The 22167-nt window shown below is 42.1% G+C and overlaps 1 protein-coding gene across 3 annotated transcripts in view; it reads left to right on the top strand.

Moving 5' to 3' along the window:
* kdm6a (lysine (K)-specific demethylase 6A) overlaps positions 1 to 22167 on the top strand; it is an 80758-nt gene that overhangs the window by 4053 nt on the left and 54538 nt on the right. The window contains exons 3-6 of one of the 3 annotated variants that reach the window (XM_052522117.1): positions 9270 to 9378; positions 10650 to 10699; positions 14483 to 14541; positions 21264 to 21308. In XM_052522117.1, the coding sequence (XP_052378077.1) occupies positions 9270 to 9378; positions 10650 to 10699; positions 14483 to 14541; positions 21264 to 21308 (263 nt within the window). Of the gene's footprint in view, positions 1 to 9269; positions 9379 to 10649; positions 10700 to 14482; positions 14542 to 21242; positions 21309 to 22167 lie in introns of all 3 variants that reach the window. The other 2 variants (XM_052522116.1, XM_052522118.1) reach the window with 2 other exon arrangements.

Genomic DNA, 22167 nt, shown 5'->3' with positions numbered 1-22167 from the left:
TGACCGGTTGCATCACTGCCTGGTTTGGCAACTGCTCGGCATCTGACCGTAAGGCGCTACAGAGGGTAGTGTGAACGGCCCAGTACATCACTGGGGCCAAGCATCCTGCCATCCAGGACCTATATAATAGGCGGTGTCTGAGGAAAGCCCACACAATTTTCAGAGACGGCAGCATCTACCCCCAAGCCGGCAGCTTAGACCCCCCTTTGTACACTGCTGCTACTCGCTGTTTGTTTGTTACCTATGCAGTCACTTCGCCCCCCGCCTACATGTACAGATTACCTCAACTAGCCTGTACCCCTGCCCTGCTCACTGACTTGATACCGGTGCCCCCTGTATATAGCCTCGTTATTCTTATTGTGTTACCTTTTACTATGACTTTTTATTTTAGCCTGCTTGGTAAATATTTTCTTCTTGAACTGCAATGTTGGTTAAGGGCTTGTAAGTAAGCATTTCACAGTGAAGACTACACTTATTTATCCCATGTGTAACTCTGTGTTGTTTTTGTTGCACTACTTTGCTTTATCTTGGCCAGATCACAGTTGTAAATGAGAACTTGTTCTCAACTGGCCTACCTGGTGAAATAAATAAAATAAAAGTATCCACTTCTTGTATACGGAGCATGTGACAAATAAAGTTTGATTTGATTCACTATTATTCTACAATGTATAAAATAGTAAAAATATAGAATAACCCTTGAATGAGTAGGTATATCCAAACCGTGACGTGTGTGTGTGTGTATATTTTTGTATTTCTTTGTCCTCTCTCTCCGAGGACTTCAGACCAGTACGGTACAAGGCCCCTAAGCCCCTCCCAGGCCTTCTTTCAAACTACCTGTGAGATCTATTGGCTGCTGTATTTAACTTTGAATAGTCTATTTCTATAAGAAATGGTAAGAAAATTATGTCCGGCAAGCTATTCCTGTCTCGCTTTTACTGCATGGGACTCCAATATCTAAGGAGCGTTTCTTTAAGGAGAGTCCAGCGTATTGCACAAGAAACAACCAACAATACAGTTCAAGAAATAGAGTTAAAAAAATATTTACTAAATAAACTAAAGTAATAAAGAAAAAAGTAACACAATAAAATAACAATAATGAGGCTATAAACAGGGGGTACTGGTACTGAGTCAATGTGCGGGGGTACAGGTTAGTTGAGGTAATTTGTACATGTTGGTAGGGGTAAAGTGACTAAGCATATATAATAAACAGCGAGTAGCAGCAGTGTAAAAACAAAGGGGGTGTCATCAATGTAAATAGTCCAGGTGGCCATTTAATTAATTGTTAAGCAGTCTTATGGCTTGGGGGTAGAAGATAAGGAGCCTTTTGGACCTAGACTTGGAACTCCGATATCGCTTGCCGTGCGGTAGCAGAGAGAACAGTATATGACTTGGTCGACTGGAGACTCTTTTTTTTGGACCTTCCTCTGACACCGCCCAGTATATAGGTCCTGGGTGGCAAGAGGCTTGGCCCCAGTAATGTGTTGGGCTGTACGCACTTCACTCTGTAGCGCCTTACGGTCAGATGCAGTTGCCATATCAGGCGGTGATGCAACCGGTCAGTATGGTATCGATGGTGCAGCTGTAGAACGTTTTGAGGATCTGGGACCCCTGACACACATTTTCAGTCTCCTGAGGGGGCAAAATGCGTTGTGCCCTCTTCATGACTGTCTTGGTGTGTTTGGACAATGATAGTTTGTTAAGGAACTTGAAACTCTGGATGAAATTTCAAAGGACTTGATGGAGAGACAGGCTGTGAGAGAGTGCTCGCGCGTGTACTGATATTAAAGCAACGATATTCAAGTGACAGGCTTTTCTAAAACTGCAGTTGCAATACAAAAAAATATAATTCCTTAATTACAAAACAAGGGGACCCCCAAAAGCCAGATGGAGATGGGTAAATTAGACGCTTATTCATTCTTTATATTACTGTATAGTAGACTATGTTGCAGCGAATGTAGGCCTACCTGTCACAAGAAAAAGTTGCCATGATGAGATGCTAGGTCTACACATGAAGTGTGAATTGCGCTCCATTCTGAGATGGTCTCTTTGTCCCCACCCTGAGTGGTGATTCATCATGCAGAGGCCATAGAGAAGCCAGATTTAGATGTAATTTAACAGTTCCATTTCACGCAATGCTGTTCATATAAATAATTTATTATAATTGACCAGTTTCTCGCTGTTATTTATCCTGGGAAAAGGGAGTCGTTTTGGGCGGTAAATCTCGGTAACCGGGTTCCCGCCATTCAACCCTAGTACTGTACTAACACTCTCTTTGTTTGTACATTTGGCAGATGTTTGAATACTAAACCTGGGTGTGTGTTTATTATTGGGCTCGAACAAAAGCCTGCCACCACATAGCTCTCCAGGACCAGGGTTGGCTGGGGGACCACTGTGTTTAAAGCAGAGGTTGGAACCTAAATGATTTCACAATGGTTTAGATCTTAACATAACCAGTAATTGTTTTTTGTTTTGTTCCACTCCACTGTTCGTACCAGCAAATTAAAGTGCTGAACCGGTTCGAACCCCCAAAATATAAAACAACTTTTTTCTTCTTTTCGGTTCCTTTTTTAACCTGTGAAATCCACCAGGTTTTTAATTTAATATATATTTTACATTTAGCTAATTCAATTACTTCACCAATCAGTGTGGATAAAGTAGGCAAGCTAGTTGTTTACATGCGTGATAGGCTACACTAGCCTATTGCGCAAAATGTGACAAAAATGTTGCAGGTGGGAAGAGGGCGAGCGAGGGTTGAGGAAGAGGCTTGAAGCGCTGGGCATTTTGTTCTGACAGATTCTTGTCTGACAGGAGGAGCAACTTTTATGGAAGAACTTTGAATGTCCTTTGAGCTAGCTAGATAACAAGGTTTTTGTAGTTAATGAGTCTAAAGTGACACGTGTGACAACTAGGCCTACAGTATCATTAATTAGCACTGAATAAGTTCATTCTTCTCTAGCTAATTAAAAAATCTCTCTCCCCGTCTTCTGAATCACTTTGTAACGTCAGTACAGTAGCCTATGCTTGGAAGGGGCAGGTAGCCTAAACACTGACACACTTGCAAAGATGTTCCGCTTGCAGGCAGACACGTGGTCAAAATAATCAGCAGTTTGCTGATGTCAACATTGTGAACAGAGTGCCCCATTGGTGGGGTTATGGTATAGCAGGCATTACGGGACAACGGACACAATTGCATTTTATTGATGGAAATTTGAATGCACAGAGATACCGTGACGATATCCCTAGGCCCATTGTTGTGCCATTCATCTGCCGCCATCACCTCATGTTTCATGATAATGCACAACCCCATGTCGCAAGGATCTGTACACAATTCCTGGAAGCTGAAAATGTCCCACTTCTTACTGACCAGACATGTCACCCCTTGAGCCTGTTTGGGATTCTCTGGATCAACGTTTACGACAGACTGCTCCAGTTCCCTCCAATATCCAGCAACTTCGCACAGCCATTGTGTGGGACAACATTCCACAGGCCACAATCAACAGCCTGATCAACTCTATGCGAAGGAGATGTCGCGCTGTATGAGGTAAATGGTGGTCACACCAGATACTGACTGGTTTTCTGATCCACGCCCCTACCTTTTTATTAAGGTATCTGTGACCAATAGATGCATATCTGTATTCCCAGTCATGTGAAATCCATAGATGAGGGCCTAATGAATTTATTTAATTTGACTGATTTCCTATGAATTGTAACTCAGTAAAATATTTGAAATGGTTGCATATCTAGATTTTTGTTCAGTGTAAAAGAAATGAAGCCTGCACACTCATAAGCTCCACCACGTACCTTTTATTAATAAACAGACGTTTCCACCCTGCTAGGATCCTTGTCAGGTCATTTCACAGGAAGTTTACCACACCCATATTTATAGACATAAGACAAGCACGAATTAGTTGTTCTTTTTTTTTTTACATATTTAAGTTGAAAGGGGCAACGCAAAAACAATATACATGTAGTGTACAAAACACGCTCTTTCCATGACAGACTGACCAGGTGAATCCAGGTGAAAGCTATGATCCCTTATTGATGTCACTTGTTAAATCCATTTCAATCAGTGTAGATGAAGGGGAGGAGACAGGTTAAAGAAGGATTTTTAAGCCTTGAGACAATTAAGACATTGCTTGTGTGAATATTATACCTGTATAACCATTCAAATCAGGTAAACAAAATGTATGTTGCAATACCCAACAGTGGCTGTCATAATGATACATGAATCAGATGGTGTTCCCAGGAAATGGCTATTGGGAAAGTCCTCATTATGCCCCTTTGGAGACATAGTTTCCAATCGGAATATCCAGTAGGACTCTCTTTGCAAAAGAAGTCTATAGGAATGGTGGGTTAACTGCCTTGTTCAGGGGCAGAACGACAGATTTTCACCTTGTCAGCTCGGGGGATTCAATCTTGCAACCTTACAGTTAACTCGTCCAACGCAATAACGACCTGCCTCTCTCTCGTTGCACTCCACAAGGAGACTGCCTGTTAAGCGAATGCAGTAAGCCAAGGTAAGTTGCTAGCTAGCGTTACATTTATCTTATAAAAAACAATCTATCATAATCACTAGTTAACTACACATGGTTGATGATATTGCTAGATATTATCTAGCATGTCCTGCGTTGCATATAATCTGACTGAGCATACAAGTATCTAAGTATCTGACTGAGCAGTGGGAGGCAGAAGCAGGCGCGTAAATATGAATTCCATCAGCACTTTCGTGCGTTTTGACAGCAGCTCTTAGTTGTGCGTCAAGCATTGCGCTGTTTATGACTTCAAGCCGATCAACTCCAGAGATGAGGCTTGTGTAACCGAAGTGAAATGGCTAGCTAGTTAGCGCGCGCTAATTGTCGTTGTGTTGCTGGTTCGAGACCAGGTAGGGGCAAGGAGAGGGACGGAAGCTATACTGTTACACTGGAAATACTAAAGTGCCTATAAGAACATCCAATAGTCAAAGGTTAATGAAATACAAATGGTATAGAGGGAAATAGTCCTATAATTCCTACAACCTAAAACTTCTTACCTGGGAATATCGAAGAGCTTTCATATGTTCTCATGTTCTGAGCAAGGAACTGAAACGTTAGCTTTCTTACATAGCACATATTGTACTTTTACTTTCTTCTCCAACACTTTGTTTTTGCATTATTGAAACCAAATTGAACATGTTTCATTATTTACTTGAGGCTAAATTGATTTTATTGATGTATTATATTAAGTTAAAATAAGTGTTCAGTATTGTTGAAATTGTCATTATTACAAATACATTTAAAAAAATTGTCCGATTAATCAGTATCAGCTTTTTTGATCCTTCAATAATCGCTATCGGCGCTGAAAAATCTTAATCGGTCGACCTCTACTTTGAACCTTTCTAGGGCAGGTGTTCCGCTAGCGGAACCCCTCGACAACATTCCGCTGAAAAGGCAGCGTGCGAAATTCAAAAATATTTTTTTGAAATATGTAACTTTCACACGTTAACAAGTCCAAAACAGCAAATGAAAGATAAAATTCTTGTTAATCTACCCATCGTATCCGATTTCAAAAATGCTTTACAGCGAAAGCACAACATATGATTAGGTCACCGCCAAGTAAAAAAAACACAGCCATTTTTCCAGCCAAAGATAAGTCACAAAAATACAGAAATATAGATAAATGTCACGCCCTGACCTTAGAGCCAGGTGTTTTGCACCTTATAGGACTGTTTCGGTTTCGATAATTCGCTTTGTTATTTTTGTTCAGTGTAAATAAAAATCATGAACACTTACGACGCTGCGCTTTGGTCCGATTCCTCTTCAGACGTCGAAAACCGTTACAATAAAATGAATCACTAACCTTTGGTGATCTTTATCAGATGACACTCATAGGACATCATGTATGTTTTGTTCGATAATGTGCATATTTATATCCAAGAATCTCAGTGTTCATTGGCGCGTTACGTTCAGTAATGTTTTGATTCCAACACATCCGGTGATTTTGCAGAAATACTCATAATAAACATTGATAAAAGATAAGTGTTATTCACAGAATTCTATTAATTACAAAACAAAATCATACAATGTGATTTTCTGGATTTTTGTTTTAGATTCCGTCTCTCACAGTTGAAGTGTACCTATGATAAAAATTACAGACCTCTACGTGCTTTGTAAGTAGGAAAACCTGCAAAATCTGCAGTGTAACAAATACTTGTTCTCCCCACTGTACCTTTGACTATTGGATGTTCTTATAGGCACTTTAGTATTGCCAGTGTAACAGTGTAGCTTCCATCCCTCTCCTCGCCTCTACCTGGGCTCGAAACAGGAACACACCGACAACAGCCACACTCGAAGCAGCGTTACCCATGCAGAGCAAGGGGAACAACCACTCCAAGTCTCAGAGCGAGTGACGTTTGAAACGCTATTAGCGCGCACCCTGCTAACTAGCTAGCCATTTCACATCGGTTACACCAGCCATTAGGGTGATAGGCATGAAGTCATAAACAGCGCTGTGCTTGCAAAGAGCTGCTGGCAAAACACACGAAAGTGCTAGACTTAATTATAGCATAATAACACACAGAAATACGAGCCATTTGGTCATTAATATGGTCGAATCCGGAAACTATAATTTCAAAAACATAACATTTATTATTTCAGTGAAATAGGGAACCGTTCTGTATTTTATCTAACGGGTGGCATCCGTAAGTCTAAATATTCCTGTTACATTATACAACCTTCAATGTTATGTCATAATTACGTAAAATTCTGGCAAATTAGTTGGCAATGAGCCAGGCTGCCCAAACTGTTGCATATACCCTGACTCTGCGTGCAATGAACGCAAGAGAAGTGACACAATTTCACCTGGTTAATAATGCCTGCTAACCTGGATTTCTTTTAGCCAAAATATGCAGATTTAAAAATATATACCTCTGTGTATTGATTTTAAGAAAGGCATTGGTGTTTATGGTTAGGTACAGTCGTGCAACGATTGTGCTTTTTTCGCAAATGCACTTTTGTTAAATCATCCCCCTGCGTTGCATCGATTATATGCAACGCAGGACACGCTAGATAAACGAGTAATATCATCAACCATGTGTTATAACTAGTGATTAAGATTGATTGATTGTGTTTTATAAGATAAGTTTAATGCTAGCTAGCAACTTACCTTGGCTTCTACTGCATTTGCTTAACAGGCAGGCTCCTCGTGGAGTGCAATGAGAGGCAGGTGCTTAGAGCGTTGGACTAGTTAACCGTAAGGTTACAAGATTGAATCCCAGAGCTGACAAGGTAAAAATCTGTCGTTCTGCCCCTGAACAAGGCAGTTAACCCACCGTTCCTAGGCCGTCATTGAAAATAAGAATGTGTTCTTAACTGACTTGCCTAGTTAAATAAAGGTGTAAATATAATAATAAGCAATCTGCAAAATCGGTGTCCAAAAATACTGATTTCCGATTGTTATCAACTTGAAATCCGCCCTAATTAATCGGCCATTCCGATTAATTTCTTGGCGCACCCATCCCGTTAGCGGGATCATTTTCGTCAACATCTGCTGAGTTGCAGAGCGCCAAATGACATTTCTAAAAATATTACATTTTCATGAAATTACAAGTGCAATATAGCAAAACACAGTTTAGCCTGTTGTTAATCCACCTGGCATGTCAGATTTCAAAAAAGCTTTACAGCAAAAGCTATCCAAGCGTTTGTTAGGACATCTCTCTCAGCAGACAAAACATTACAAACAGCTAGCAGCAAAGTAGATTTGTCACGAAAGTCAGAAAAGCAATAAAAGGAATCGCTTACCTTTGATCTTCGGATGTTTGTACTCACAAGACTCCCAGTTACACAATAAATGTTCCTTTTGTTCGATAAAGATTATTTTTATATCCAAAAACCTGCATTTGGTTGGTGCATTTTGTTCAGAAATCCACAGGCTCGTGCAGGTCATGACGGGCAGACAAATTCCAAATAGTATCTGTAAAATTTGTAGAAACATGTCAAACTTTTTTTATAATCAATCCTCAGGTTGTTTTTACAATAAATAATCGATAATATTTCAACCGGGCCGTAGCTTTTTCAATAGGAGAGAGAGAGAAAATGTCTGCTCCAAGCTGTTGCGCATGCAAAACTCTGCTGGCACCCAGCCATCCACTGATGCAATGTAATCGTTCTCGCTCATTTTTCAGAATAAAAGCCTAAAACCATGTGGAAGCCATAGGGAAAGGAGTCTGGTTGATATCCCTTTTAAATGGAGGGAAGGCATGCAATGGAAGAGGTTTCAGGAAAAACAGCACTTCCTGGTTGGATCGTCCTCAGTTTTTCGCCTGCAATATCAGTTCTGTTATACTCACAGACAATATTTTGACAGTTTTGGAAACTTGAGTGTTTTCTATCCTAATCTGACAATTATATGCATATTCTATATTCTGGGCCTGAGAAATAGGTAGTTTAATTTTTCATCCAAACATCAAAATACTGCCACCTACACTCAACAGGTTAATCGGTCGACCTCTACTCCCTAGTCAATACAGTACCTGCTCTGCAGTGTCAGTAGACGCTGGACATGTTGGGTTAAAGGAGGAGCACATAAACACAGCTTTACTCTAGGTTCCTGGAATACAATTGCTGCTGCACTGGGATAACAAATCTAATTAATGCAAATGTCGTTTTCATATCAAGTTGTAGGATTTGAATGATTTGAAATGGCTTAGGCAGACTGCTCTCGTTCTATGACATGCTTTGGGCTGAGTGGCGAGGCTATGTCCTGGAGATGATGATAAGCTTGTGTTGCGCGTCCTTCCTATTCACCCAGTGAGGCTCCAGCCTCTAGCACACTGGCCGTTTTCTAGGAGCTACTCACTCAGCAAAACTGGGTACAAACAAACACACTCACTTCCCTCTTTTGATTTTCTGTGGTTCTAACTATCTGGACGATTTGTGTGGCCGCTGAAAAAGACATCCGTTTGCTATGTGTGTCTGGGTCATCCTCTGCCATATATATACCTGTATCTATTCTATGAGAGGATCAATCATATGGTTCAGTGATATTCAAGCTAGGCGATGGACTTGCGTGTTGCTCTTTGTAAATGATTGGATGGCTGTTATTGTTTTGAAGTTCCTCTTGCAATCATCACTATTTCTTGGCATTACAGAATTTTTTTTTTTTTTTGTGGAGACTTAGGCCTAGATTTAGGTGTGGATTTCTGAAAGTTGTGGACCTTCCTTAGGCCACCGTCTAATAGGCTAAGGGGTGTTGAAATGATTCAAATGTAACCTTCCTCTCCCATCTCTCTCCAGGCTGTAAGCTGCTATGACTCTGCCATCCTGAAGGCAGAAGGGAAGGTAGAGCCAGAGATGTTCTGCCAGCTGGGCCACTTCAACCTCCTCCTGCAGGACTATCCAAAAGGTGAACATACACACACACACACACACACACACACAGGGTCCACACCAGACATTTGAGTTGATTGACTGATCACATCCTGAATTTAAGCTGTACCAATTTGCTGTAAATGTCTGAATTGCAGCTGACATTCAGCGAATCAATTTAGGCTACTGCAGCCCTTTTAGTTTTGTCTTTAATGTAACAGCAATGCTTTTGTAATTGTATGTTTGGCAGAATGTAGTATTTTGACATTGGGATTTAAAGCAGCAGCATCCGCCAGCCAGACTACACGCCTTCGCTCTTAATCTCCACAAACCATGTACAAAAAGACTGATATACTAGACTGTCATGTTTGCATGTGGAGTAGGGATGTAAGATATAGTAAAAATGTTTTTAACGTTTAAACAGCCGTTTACTTATTGGTTTTCTGGTTAAAACGATAATAGAAATCCATTAAATTCCACGTGAATTCACAATGCTTCTGCACTGCTGTCAGCAATGGTTTAGGTCCCTTTCAGATGGTTAAGCATTGCACATGTACTACCTTTACTGTACCTCACTTCCACATCTCAAAGTTTGCATTTCCTTTTCATGTAACTTCTCAAAGTATTGCCATAGAGGACTTTGCTGCTGTTGCTTGCCTTTCTGTTCCATTTTTCCAACTTTTAACGTAGTGGTGGAGCGTCGACTCCAAAAAAATAGATTCCTCCACTCCTGGCACGTCGACTCCCGGTGTTGACTCCAGGCCTTCATAGCCTATCGTCTAGTTAGGTTATAACACAGGAAATATGTTTTGTGACCAGTGCACTGTGATTTTAATTTTGTGAAAAAACAAACACTTTTTTTTCTTCAGTTATGGGTTTTTCTTAGCGTTAAAGATCTCAATTTCATTTAAATGTTCACACCCCTAATGTGGAGTGGTCTGCTCTCTCTGTTGTCACACTTGATTGTCTGAGCATTCTCTCCTCTGCCGTTATGCAATTCCACTGCCATTGTCTGTAGATGGCTCGAGGCTTTCTATGACTAAAAGTCTGACGGAGTTGCCTGAAGATGTCTCTCTAGTATTCTTAACATTTAATTTCTGTGTTTTTTGGAATGCGTGTTTATTGGGAGTGTTAACTTCAAATAACAGTTTATTTTAATGCCCTGGGCAGAAATTCGGTCCAATATTGCTTGAGGTAGTGGCACCACAAGATTGAATGGAAAGAATCTGTGTTATGGAGATGCTGAAATGTAAACTTATTGTAACCCCATTGTATTTGTCTTCAGTAACTGTTCTCTTTCTCTCTCAGCATTATCTGCATACCAGAGATACTACAGTTTACAGTCGGACTACTGGAAGGTGAGTTGCTACTTAAACAGCATGTATCCAAGTACATCTAGCTGTTGACTGCTGATGACCCCTGGTTCTCTTGGCATAAAACAACTGTGATGATAATAAAGAATGGAGTTAGACAAGGGCAGCTGTTCTCCAGTAGCTGGGTCACCTCATAGGTCAAACTTGGTGAGACATTTTGACCTAGCCAGGCCAGCCACCAGTTCATTGGTGGTGTGGCTTCTCCCTGTTCCCAGTGTGGGTGGATAAGAGATGGATGGATGTTAAATTTTCAGTCTGTAGTGGTGCCCATTGGAGGGTGAAATTATGTGTTGGGGGCTTGACAGTGATGGGGGCAGACAGTGTTGGGTTTCACTGCCGCAGAGTTGGGGGATCTATCCTGGGCTGGGGTTAGGGAGCTGGGACAGGGGCTGCCTGGGAGAGAGGGCTGGGGTTAGGGAGCTGGGACAGGGGCTGCCTGGGAGAGAGGGCTGGGATTAGGGAGCTGGGACAGGGGCTGCCTGGGAGAGAGGGCTGGGGTTAGGGAGCTGGGACAGGGGCTGCCTGGGAGAGAGGGCTGGGGTTAAGGGCTGCCTGGGAGAGGGGGCTGGGGTTAGGGAGCTGGGACAGGGGCTGCCTGGGAGAGAGGGCTGGGGTTAGGGGCTGCCTGGGAGAGGGGGCTGGGGTTAGGGAGCTGGGACAGGGGCTGCCTGGGAGAGAGGGCTGGGGTTAGGGAGCTGGGGCAGGGGCTGCCTGGGAGAGGGGGCTGGGGTTAGGGAGCTGGGGCAGGGGCTGCCTGGGAGAGGGGGCTGGGGTTAGGGAGCTGGGACAGGGGCTGCCTGGGAGAGATGGCTGGGCTTAGGGGCTGCCTGGGAGAGAGGGCTGGGGTTAGGGAGCTGCCTGGGAGAGGGGGCTGGGGTTAGGGAGCTGGGACAGGGGCTGCCTGGGAGAGAGGGCTGGGGTTAGGGAGCTGCCTGGGAGAGAGGGCTGGGGTTAGGGAGCTGCCTGGGAGAGAGGGCTGGGGTTAGGGAGCTGCCTGGGAGAGAGGGCTGGGGCTTGAGACCAGCATAAGGAAGGGCTGAAACCGGAGCAGGATGGCAGGTTGAACTAAGAGGGAGAGCATTCTGGAAGAAATGGTTAAAACATTGACTGAACTTAACTGGGTCTCTCAGTCTCTCATGGGATAGATACAGTTGAAGTCGGAAGTTTACATACACCTTAGCCACACACATTTAAACTCAGTTTTTCACAATTCCTGACATTTAATCCTAGTAAAAACTCCCTGTCTTATGACAGTTAGGACCACCACTTTTATTTTAAGAATGTGAACTGTCACAATAATAATAGTAGAGTGATTTATTTCAGCTTTTATTTCTTTCATCACATTCCCAGTTGGCCAGAAGTTTATATACACTCAATTAGTATTTGGTAGCATTGCCTTTAAATTGTTTAACTTGGGTCAAACGTTTCGAGTAGCCTTCCACAAGCTTCCCACAGTAAGTTGGGTTAATTTTGGCCCAATCCTCCTGACAGAGCTGGTGTAACTGAGCCAGGTTTGTAGGCCTCCTTGCTCGCACATGCTTTTTCAGTTCTGCCCACAAATTTTCTATGGGATTGATGTCAGGGCTTTGTGATGGCCACTCTAACACCGTGACTTTGTTGTCCTAAGCCATTTTGCCACAACCGTGGAAGTATGCTTGGGGTCATTGTCCATTTGGAAGACCCATTTGCGACCAAGCTTTAACTTCCTGACTAATGTCTTGAGATGTTGCTTCAATATATCCACATAATTTTACTTCCTCATGATGTCATCTATTTTGTGAAGTGTACCAGTCCCTCCTACAGCAAAGCAGCCCCACAATATGATGCTGCCACCCTGTCCTTCACAGTTGGGATGGTGTTCTTCAGCTTGCAAGCCTCCCCCTTTTTCCTCCAAATGTAACGATGGTCATTATGGCCAAACAGTTCTATTTTTGTTTCATCAGACCAGAGGACATTTCTTCAAAAGTACGATCTTTGTCCCCATGTGCAGTTGCAAACCATAGTCTGGCTTTTTTATGGCGGGTTTGGAGCAGTGGCTTCTTCCTTGCTGTGGATATAGATACTTTGTGTACCTGTTTCCGCCAGCATCTTCACAAGGTCCTTTGCTGCTGTTCTGGGATTGATTTGCACTTTTCGCATCAAAGTATGTTCATCTCTAGGAGACAGAACGCATCTCCTTCCTCAGTGGTATGGTGGCTGCATGGTCCCACGGTGTTTTATACTGGCGTACTATTGTTTGTACAGATGAACGTGGTACCTTTTTTGTTATTTGGAAATTGCTCCCAAAGATGAACCAGACTTGTGGAGTCTTCCATTTTTTTCTGATGTCTTGGCTGATTTATTTTTATTTTCAAATGATGTCAAGCATAGAGGCACTGAGTTTGAAGGTATTCATTGAAATACATCCACAGGTACACCTCCAATTGACTCAAATGATATCAGAAGCTTCTAAAGTCATGACATAATTTTCTTGAATTTTCCAGGCTGTTTAAAGGCAGCCAACTTCTGTAAACTTCTGACCCACTGGAATTGTGATACAGCGAATTATAAGTGAAATATTCTGTCTGTAAACAATTTTTGGAAAAATGACTTGTGTCATGCACAAAGTAGATGTCCTAACCGACTTGCCAAAATTATAGTTTGTTATCATGAAATTTGTGGAGTGGTTGAAAAACGAGTTTTAATGACTCCAACCTAAGTGTACGTAAACTACCGACTTCAAAATGCACATGAGATGAATGAATATGTAGCATAGACTAACAGGATTTCAGAAACATCCCTACTCTGACTTATGCTTTCTCTCTGTTTCTCAACTCACTGATTGTCTCACTCTCACCCTTTAAGTCTAGAAAGAGCTGAAAATAGCTGCGTTTTAGAAAACGGGGTTTTCTAAAACCCAGCTGTTCTCAGCTTTTTCTAGACTTAACACTTTTGATGGCTGGTAGAAGCAGAATTAGTTTGTTCCTTCCTTCCTTCCTGTCCTGCTCTCTCCTCAGTCCAAGCTTCATAGATGGTGCAGTGAGTCTTCTCACGCACTCTCTCGTGTTTTGGTAGTGAAGCGCTCTGAATGGCATTGTTATGTGCAGTATTTACCTCTGATTGATATTGAACGTGCAATTGGTTTTCCACTTGATTTGTGTGTTTGTCTGAGTAGGAGGTGATGTGGTTTGAGATTTAACACCTCTACCGGTTTCAGTTCTGACTATTACTACAGTTTGTTATATGAAACTGGGCCACAACAGTTACCCCTGAAAGGTGAATTTCAGACTCATTTGAAATGAACCGAAGTATGTATTTGGGCTTCTACTCTACCATGGACATACAGTAGAATACACTTTAATCCTTTCAGGGATGAGGGGGCTACTGTTTCTGTCTATGTTATCTAAACCATATCTGGTGCAGTAATATAGTGACAGTGTTGAGGTGTGTAGGTTTGTTTCACCAGGTATGTTTCTCTACCTGGGCAGGTGTGACTGGAGCAGCAGATTAACCCCCCCGCAGACTCCCCACAGGGAACTGGCACAGAGAGATGTTTACGTGTTAGCCATTGACCTTTGAACCTCTGATACTTTCCAGTGAGATTGCTCAACCAGAACTTAATGTTATTAGGGATCTGGTTGGTTTCATGGTCTATGTTGTTTAAACTTGAGTGAGTAATTAGTGTTGTTCAGTCACGGCATCTTTAAAAAAACAAAAAAACATTGATGTTTGAGAAATAAGTGCTCTGGTGCTGTTTCTGACACTCATTGTTTTCTCCCCCTCTTTCAGAATGCTGCCTTTTTATATGGCCTTGGTATGGTTTACTTCCATTACAACGCATTTCAGTGGTAAGTAGCTGCACATCCTGAGTATTTTCCATTGCACTCTAGTGCATTTTTTTGGCTAGAGACCAGAGACTTATATTTGCTTCACTATTTCAGCATGTAATGACCTCATGGGCTTTGAAATTAGTCCTGAAATTGTGTGGTAATACAATACATTTGTCTAGCTATTGTATGTTCTTTACTGTGTGTTTGCATTTAACCCTTACCTGACTGGTGTGAGTGACTGTTGAGGAATCGGCTACCTGTTATCTTGTCGGAATTACTGTGTCAGTCAAGCATTCAGCCTATCAGTACTGTCATGGTTTTTATATGACGTTTTGTTTTTCGAAGAATGTTGCCATTTACTGCTTCTGCCACTTTTAGGCCAAATATAGCCTAGAACAGTGCTTTTAGCAAATATAGCCTAGAACAGTGCTTTTAGCAAATATAGCCTAGAACACTGCTTATAGCAAATATAGCCTAGAACACGGCTTATAGCAAATATAGCCTAGAACACTGCTTATAGCAAATATAGCCTAGAACACTGCTGACAGCAAATATAGCCTAGAACACTGCTGACAGCAAATATAGCCTAGAACACTGCTGACAACAAATATAGTCTAGAACACTGCTGACAGCAAATATAGCCTAGAACACTGCTGACAACAATTATAGTCTAGAACACTGCTGACAGCAAATATAGCCTAGAACACTGCTGACAACAATTATAGTCTAGAACACTGCTGACAGCAAATATAGCCTAGAACACTGCTGACAACAATTATAGTCTAGAACACTGCTGACAGCAAATATAGCCTAGAACACTGCTGACAGCAAATATAGCCTCGAACACTGCTGACAGAAAATATAGAATGAGCCAACTTTGAAAATGTTATATGCAGCGAGACTAGAGCCTGTTGGTGCTTCAGGGGATTTGGGATGACGAACTTTGGTGACAGTTCAGGGAAAGGAAATCCTTCACTGTATACAGTCGTTGCCAAAAGTTTTGAGAATGACACAAATATACATTTTCACAAAGTCTGCTGCCTCAGTTTGTATGATGACCATTTGCATATACTCCAGAATGTTATGAAGAGTGATCAGATTAATTGCAAAGTCCCTCTTTGCAAATGAACTGAATCCAAAAAAATCATTTCAACTGCATTTCAGCCCTGCCACAAAAGGACCAGCTGACATCATGTCAGTGATTCTCTCGTTAACACAGGTGTGAGTGGTGACGAGGACAAGGCTGGAGATCACTCTGTCATGCTGATTGAGTTTGAATAACAGACTGGAAGCTTCAAAAGGAGGGTGGTGCTTGGAATCATTGTTCTTCCTTTGTCAACCATGGTTACCTGCAAGGGAAGCACGTGCCATCATCATTGCTTTCCACAAAAAGGGCTTCACAGGCAAGGATATTGCTGATAGTAAGATTGCACCAACATCAACCATTTATCGGATCATCAAGAACTTCATGGAGCGCGGTTCAATTGTTGTGAAGAAAGCTTCACGGCATCCAAGAAAGTCCAGCAAGAGCCAGGACCGTCTCCTGAAGTTGATTCAGCTGCGGGATCGGGGCACCACCAGTACAGAGCTTGCTCAGGAATAGCAGCAGGCAGGTGTGAGGGCATCTGCACACACAGTGATGCGAAGACTTTTGGAGGACGGCCTGGTGTCAAGAAGGGCAGCAAAGAAGCCACTTCTCCCCAGAAAAAACATCAGGGACAGACTGATATTCTGCAAAAGGTACAGGGATTGGACCGCTGAGGACTGGGGTAAAGCAATTTTCTCTGATGTATCCCCTTTCCGATTGTTTGGGGCATCCAGAGAAGACAAGGTGAGCGCTACCATCAGTCCTGTGTCATGCCAACAGTAAAGCATCCTGAGATCATTCATGTGTGGGGTTGCTTCTCAGCCAAGGGAATGGGCTCACTCACAATTTTGCCTAAGAACACAGCCATGAATAATGAATGGTACCAACACATCCTCCGAGAGCAACTTCTCCCAACCACCCAGGAATAGTTTGGTGATGAACAACGCCTTTTCCAGCATGATGGAGCACCTTGCCATAAGGCAAAAGTGATAACTAAGTGGCTCGGGGAACAAAACATCGATATTTTGGGTCCATGGCGAGAACCATGAGAACTTGTGTTCAAGAGGCAGATGGACAAACAAAACCCCACCAATTCTGACAAACTCCAAGCATTGATTATGCAAGAATGGGCTGCCATCAGTCAGGATGTGGCCCAGAAGTTAATTGACAGGATGCCAGGGCAGATTGCAGAGGTCTTGAAAAATATTGCAAATATTGACTCTTTAAATCAACTTCATGTAATTGTTAATCAAAGCCTTTGACACTTATGAAATGCTTGTAATTATACTTCAGTATTCCATAGTAACATCTGACAAAAATATCTAAATACACTGAAGCAGCAAACGTTGTGGAAATTAATATTTGTGTCATTCATAAAACTTTTGGCCACGACTGTGCATGCTCAGGTTATAGTCATGAAAGGTTAAAGTGTGGGGAGAGGAAGAGGATGTAGTGTGATATGCTCTGTTGTGTGTGGCGGGATGTATTTCTCTGCAAACTAACACACTCACATGTGCACACAGTCTTGACAGGGGTGACCTTGTTTTGATGCTGTCGACACTGCAGTGGGTGCTCTGTGTGTGTAATCCAGTTCACGGCCATCGTTGTCTCTCACTGTTTTCTCCCACTGCTAAAGCTGGTATTTAACCCCCCAAAGTCGATTTGAATATAAGTTTCATAACAAGAAAATGTCCATAAAGTTCTTTCAGTTTAAGCTAGAGATATCAGTTTGGCATTGGATGCGTCTCAATCCGCCAGTGTCGCACTTCGCATCTGCGGGTGAACGGTCTTTTCACGAAAACGTCTGTAGCGTCCAAATGGTTTGACCTATGAACAACCACTCTATGGAACGGGGCGATACACACAAACATGATGGTGTTCTCCGTTTTGTTCTATTGCGTCCAGAAGTCACGGGACTTGTCTGAAGGTTACCGGTAAAATAAAATAATGAAAGTATGAATGTAGTTTTGTGCCTACCCCCAAAAAAGAGGTGTGTGTGTGTGTGTGTGTGTGTGTGTGTGTGTGTGTGTGTGTGTGTGTGTGTGTGTGTGTGTGTGTGTGTGTGTGTGTGTGTGTGTGTGTGTGTGTGTGTGTGTGTGTGTGTGTGTGTGTGTGTGTGTGTGTGTGTGTGTGTGTGTGTAAAATACATACAGTACATTCGGAAAGTATTCAAACCCCTTGAATTTTTCCACATTTTGTTACATTACATCCTTATTCTTAAATTGATTAAATAAAAAAAGTTCCTCATAAATCTACACGCAAACCCCATAATGACAAAGCGAAAACATGTTTTTAGAAATATTTTTTAAAAATAAAAAGATTTCCATAAGTATTCAGACCCTTTGCTATGAAACTTGAAGTTGACCTCCGGTGCATCCTGTTTCTATTATCCTTGATGTTTTTACACCTGTGGTAAATTCAATTGATTGGACATGATTTGGAAAGGCACACACCTGTCTATGTAAGGTCCCACAGTTGACAGTGCATGTCAGCAAAAACCAGGTCATGAGATCGAAGGAATTATCTGTAGAGCTCTTGAGACAGGATTGTGTCGAGGCACAGATCTGGGGAAGGGTACCCAAACATTTCTGCAGCATTGAAGGTCCCCAAGAACACAGTGGCCTCCATCATTCTTAAATGGAAGAAGTTTGGCACCACTTACACTCTTCTTATAGCTGGCCGCCCGGCCAAACTGAGTAATCGGGGGAGAAGGGCCTTTGTCAGGGAGGTGACCAAGAACCAAGAACAGAGTACCTCTGTGGAGATGAGAAAACCTTCCAGAAGGACAACCATCTCTGCAGCACTCCACCAATCAGGCATTTATTGTAGAGTGGCCAGACAGAAGCCAATCCTCAGTAAAAGGCACATGACAGACGCTTGGAGTTTGCCAAAGGGCACCTAAAGACGCTCAGACCATGAGAAACAAGATTCTCTGGTCTGATAAAAGCAAGATTGAACACTTTGGTCTGAATGCCAAGCTTCACGTCTGGAGGAAATCTGGCACCATCCCTACAGTGAAACATTGTGGCAGCATCATGGTTTGGGGATGTTTTTCAGCGGTAGGGACATGGGAGACTAGTCAGAATTGAGGCAAAGATGAATAGAGCAAAGTACAGAGAGATCCTTGATAAAAACCTGCTCTAAAGCTCTCAGGATCTCAGACATGGGTGAAGGTTCACCTTCCAACAGTACAACGACCCTAAGCACATAGCCAAGACAACGCAGGAGTGGCTTCGGGACAAGTCTGAATGTTCTTGAGTGGCCAAGCCAGAACCAGGACATCTCTGGAGAGACCTGAAAATAGCTGTGCAGAGACGGTCTCCATCCAACCTGCCAGGGCTTGAGAGGATCTGCAGAGAAGAATGGGAGAAACTCCCCAAATACAGGTGTGCCAAGCTTGTAGCGTTCTATCCAAGAAGACTCAAGGCTGTAATTGCTGCCAAAGGTGCTTCGACAAAGTACTAAGTAAAGGGTCTGAATACTTATGTAAATGTGATTTCAGTCGTTTTGTTTTGAATAAATTATTATTAGTATTGTGTGTAGATTGATTAGGGGAAAAACATTTAGTCAATTTTAGAAGAAGGCTGTAACGTAACAAAATGTGGGAAAAGTCAAGGGGTCTGAATTCTTAACGAATGCATTCTCTATCTCTCTCTGTGTGTGTGTGTGTGTGTGTGTGTGTGTGTGTGTGTGTGTGTGTGTGTGTGTGTGTGTGTGTGTGTGTGTGTGTGTGTGTGTGTGTGTGTGTGTGTGTGTGTGTGTGTGGTCAAATATTTGGACACCTACCGAAGGGGTTCTCTTTATTTTTACTATTTTCTACATTGTAGAATGATAGTGAAAACTATGAAATAACACATGGAATCATGTAGTAAACAAAAAAGTGTTAAACAAATGAAAATATATTTTATATTTGAGATTCTTCAAATAGCCACCCTTTGCCTTGATGACAGCTTTGCACACTCTTGGCATTTTCTCAACCAGCTTCACCTGGATGCTTTTCCAACAGTCTTGAAGGAGTTACAGAAATGCACATGCAGAGATCATGCGTTCACCCACACCACATCTCACAAAGACACGGCGGTTGGAACCAAAAATCTCAAATTTGGAGTATAGACCAAAGGACACATTTCCTCTGGTCTAATGTCCATTGCTTGTGTTTCTTGGCCCAAGCAAGTCTCTTCTTCTTTTTAGTAATGGTTTCTCTGAACAGTTGATGTTACTTGAACTCTGTGTAGCATTCATTTGGGCTGCAATTTCTGAGGCTGGTATCTCCAATGAAGTTATCCTCTGCAGCAGAGAACTCTGGGTGTTCCTTTACTGTGATGGTCCTCACGAGAGACAATTTCATCATATGATGATTTTTGCAACCGCACTTTTCTGGATTGACTGACCTTCATGTCTTAAAGTAATGATGGACTGTCGTTTCTCTTTGCTTATTTGCGTTGTTCTTGCCATAATATGGGCTTGGTCTTTTACCAAATAGGGCTATCTTTTGTATACCACCCCTACCTTGTCACAACACAATGACTAAAATGCATTAAGAAGGAAAGAAATTCCACAAATTAACTTTTAACAGGCACACCTGTTAATTTAAATGCATTTCAGGTGACTACCTCATGAAGCTTGGTTGAGAGAATGCCAAGATAGTGCAAAGCTATGATCAAGGCAAAGGGTGGCTACTTTGAAGAATCTGAAATATATTTTGATTTAACACTTTTGTTTACTACATGATTCCATGTGTTATTTCATAGTTTTGATGTCTTCACTATTATACAATGTAGAAAATAGTACAAATAAAAACTCTTGAATGGGTAGGTGTTCTAAAACTTAACTGTAGTGTGTGTGTAACGGTTTTCCTCCTCTGAGGAGGAGTAGGAAAGATCAGACCAATGCGCAACGTGGTAAGTGTCCATATTTTAATGAAATCTAACCGAACACAAAAGAACGAGAAATAAATGAAAACCGAAACAATTCTGAATTGGTAAGACACAGAAAACAACTACCCACAAACCATATTGGGAAAACAGGCTGCCTAAGTATGGTTCTCAATCAGAGACAACAATCGACAGCTGCCTCTGACTGGGAACCATACCAGGCCAAACACAGAAATACAAAACCAAGAATACACAACATAGAATGCCCACTCCAACTGACGCACTGACCATCACTACAGTCCCTGGTTCTGTATCACAATCACATCCGGCCGTGATTGAGAGTCAAATAGGGCGGGCACAATTTGCCCAGCGTCATCTGGGTTAGGCCGGGGTAGGCCGTCAATGTAAATAACAATTTGTTCTTTTAACTGAATTGCCTAGTTAAATAAAAATCCCCAACGTCTTAGATTAAGGAATTAAAACTATGGTTTTGGAGCGAGAGAATATACACTGTTTTTCCATTTTCAAGCAGCTAGTAGGAGAGGTGCCACTATATAAATTACTAACTGAATAATTCAAATCTCAAAAGTGATTTCCTACATTGCACCAGAGGAGTAGTAACTAAATACCCTCCCTCCCCCATATACCTGTGATGGGGTATGTATTACTGTACTTGGGTCCTTGTTGAGTAAGTGCTTTGCTGAGGCTGTGTAGTGCTGCTAGGTGTCTGTGGCATTGCCTGATATTGACTACTGTAGGTCCCCTTTCTCCCTGTCTAGGCCAGTGCAGCCCCCCTCCTCAGAGGCCCAGGCAGGACAGAGAAGGTAGGCCCCCTCTATTAGTTTCCATAGGGAGTAATACTGCGAGGATGTGTCTTTCATGCAACTGGCTGTCATCTTGAATCTAAATGTTGTCTAGGCAGTCATTGTGTGTTTGTTGTTTTATCAAGAATAATGCAGCTAATGTTACTGCCATGATTAGGAGCCATATTGGATCTAAATGTTATAAAGCCAACAGTCAAGCCATCCGATCAGGCTATTTTTGTTTTGCTTTTCTCCAAAAAGTGTTATTGGTAATGGGTAATGCACTGGCTGCCTGAGTTTTAGATCTAAGGTTTTTCTATTGGGTTTTTAAATACAAGTCAGACATGCTTTTAAGTTATGTACCCAGGTCCCTCAAGTCCTCTGGCACTGGCCTTTTAACTATCCCAAAGCCTAGGACTAAGAGGCATGGAGAGGCATAGCCTGCCAGAGAACCTGAGCAGGGCTGAAACTGTGATCTTAAAACACATCTTTTTAGCTTTACTTTTCCTTCGTGTTTTTTAGTTTGTCCTTCTTCTTTTTTTCCCCTGATGTTTGTTGCGTAGTAAAAATGTCATTTATTTCCATTATTTAAATGTTTTTTCCCCCTGTAAAGCACATTGCGTTGCATTCTACATCTGAAGTGTGCTATATAAATATAGCTTGATTTAATGATTGCATTGGGGAGCCCATCCATTAGCAATGTATACCACGAGCATGATGAGATGCTTAGGCCTTATTAAAAAGAAATGTGTTTTGCATCGGTCAACTCCAGCCATTCCATTAGCTTGTGAGGCATTCATCTATAACAGTAAGTAGATACTTGCACACTTTTGAGTGCTCCATTGTTTTAAGTGCAACTTTTTTGACCAGGAGATCTTTT

This window comes from Oncorhynchus keta, chromosome 7, assembly GCF_023373465.1.
Source record: "Oncorhynchus keta strain PuntledgeMale-10-30-2019 chromosome 7, Oket_V2, whole genome shotgun sequence".
Classification (NCBI taxonomy): domain Eukaryota; kingdom Metazoa; phylum Chordata; class Actinopteri; order Salmoniformes; family Salmonidae; genus Oncorhynchus; species Oncorhynchus keta.
This window is presented reverse-complemented; position numbering and strand designations above follow the sequence as displayed.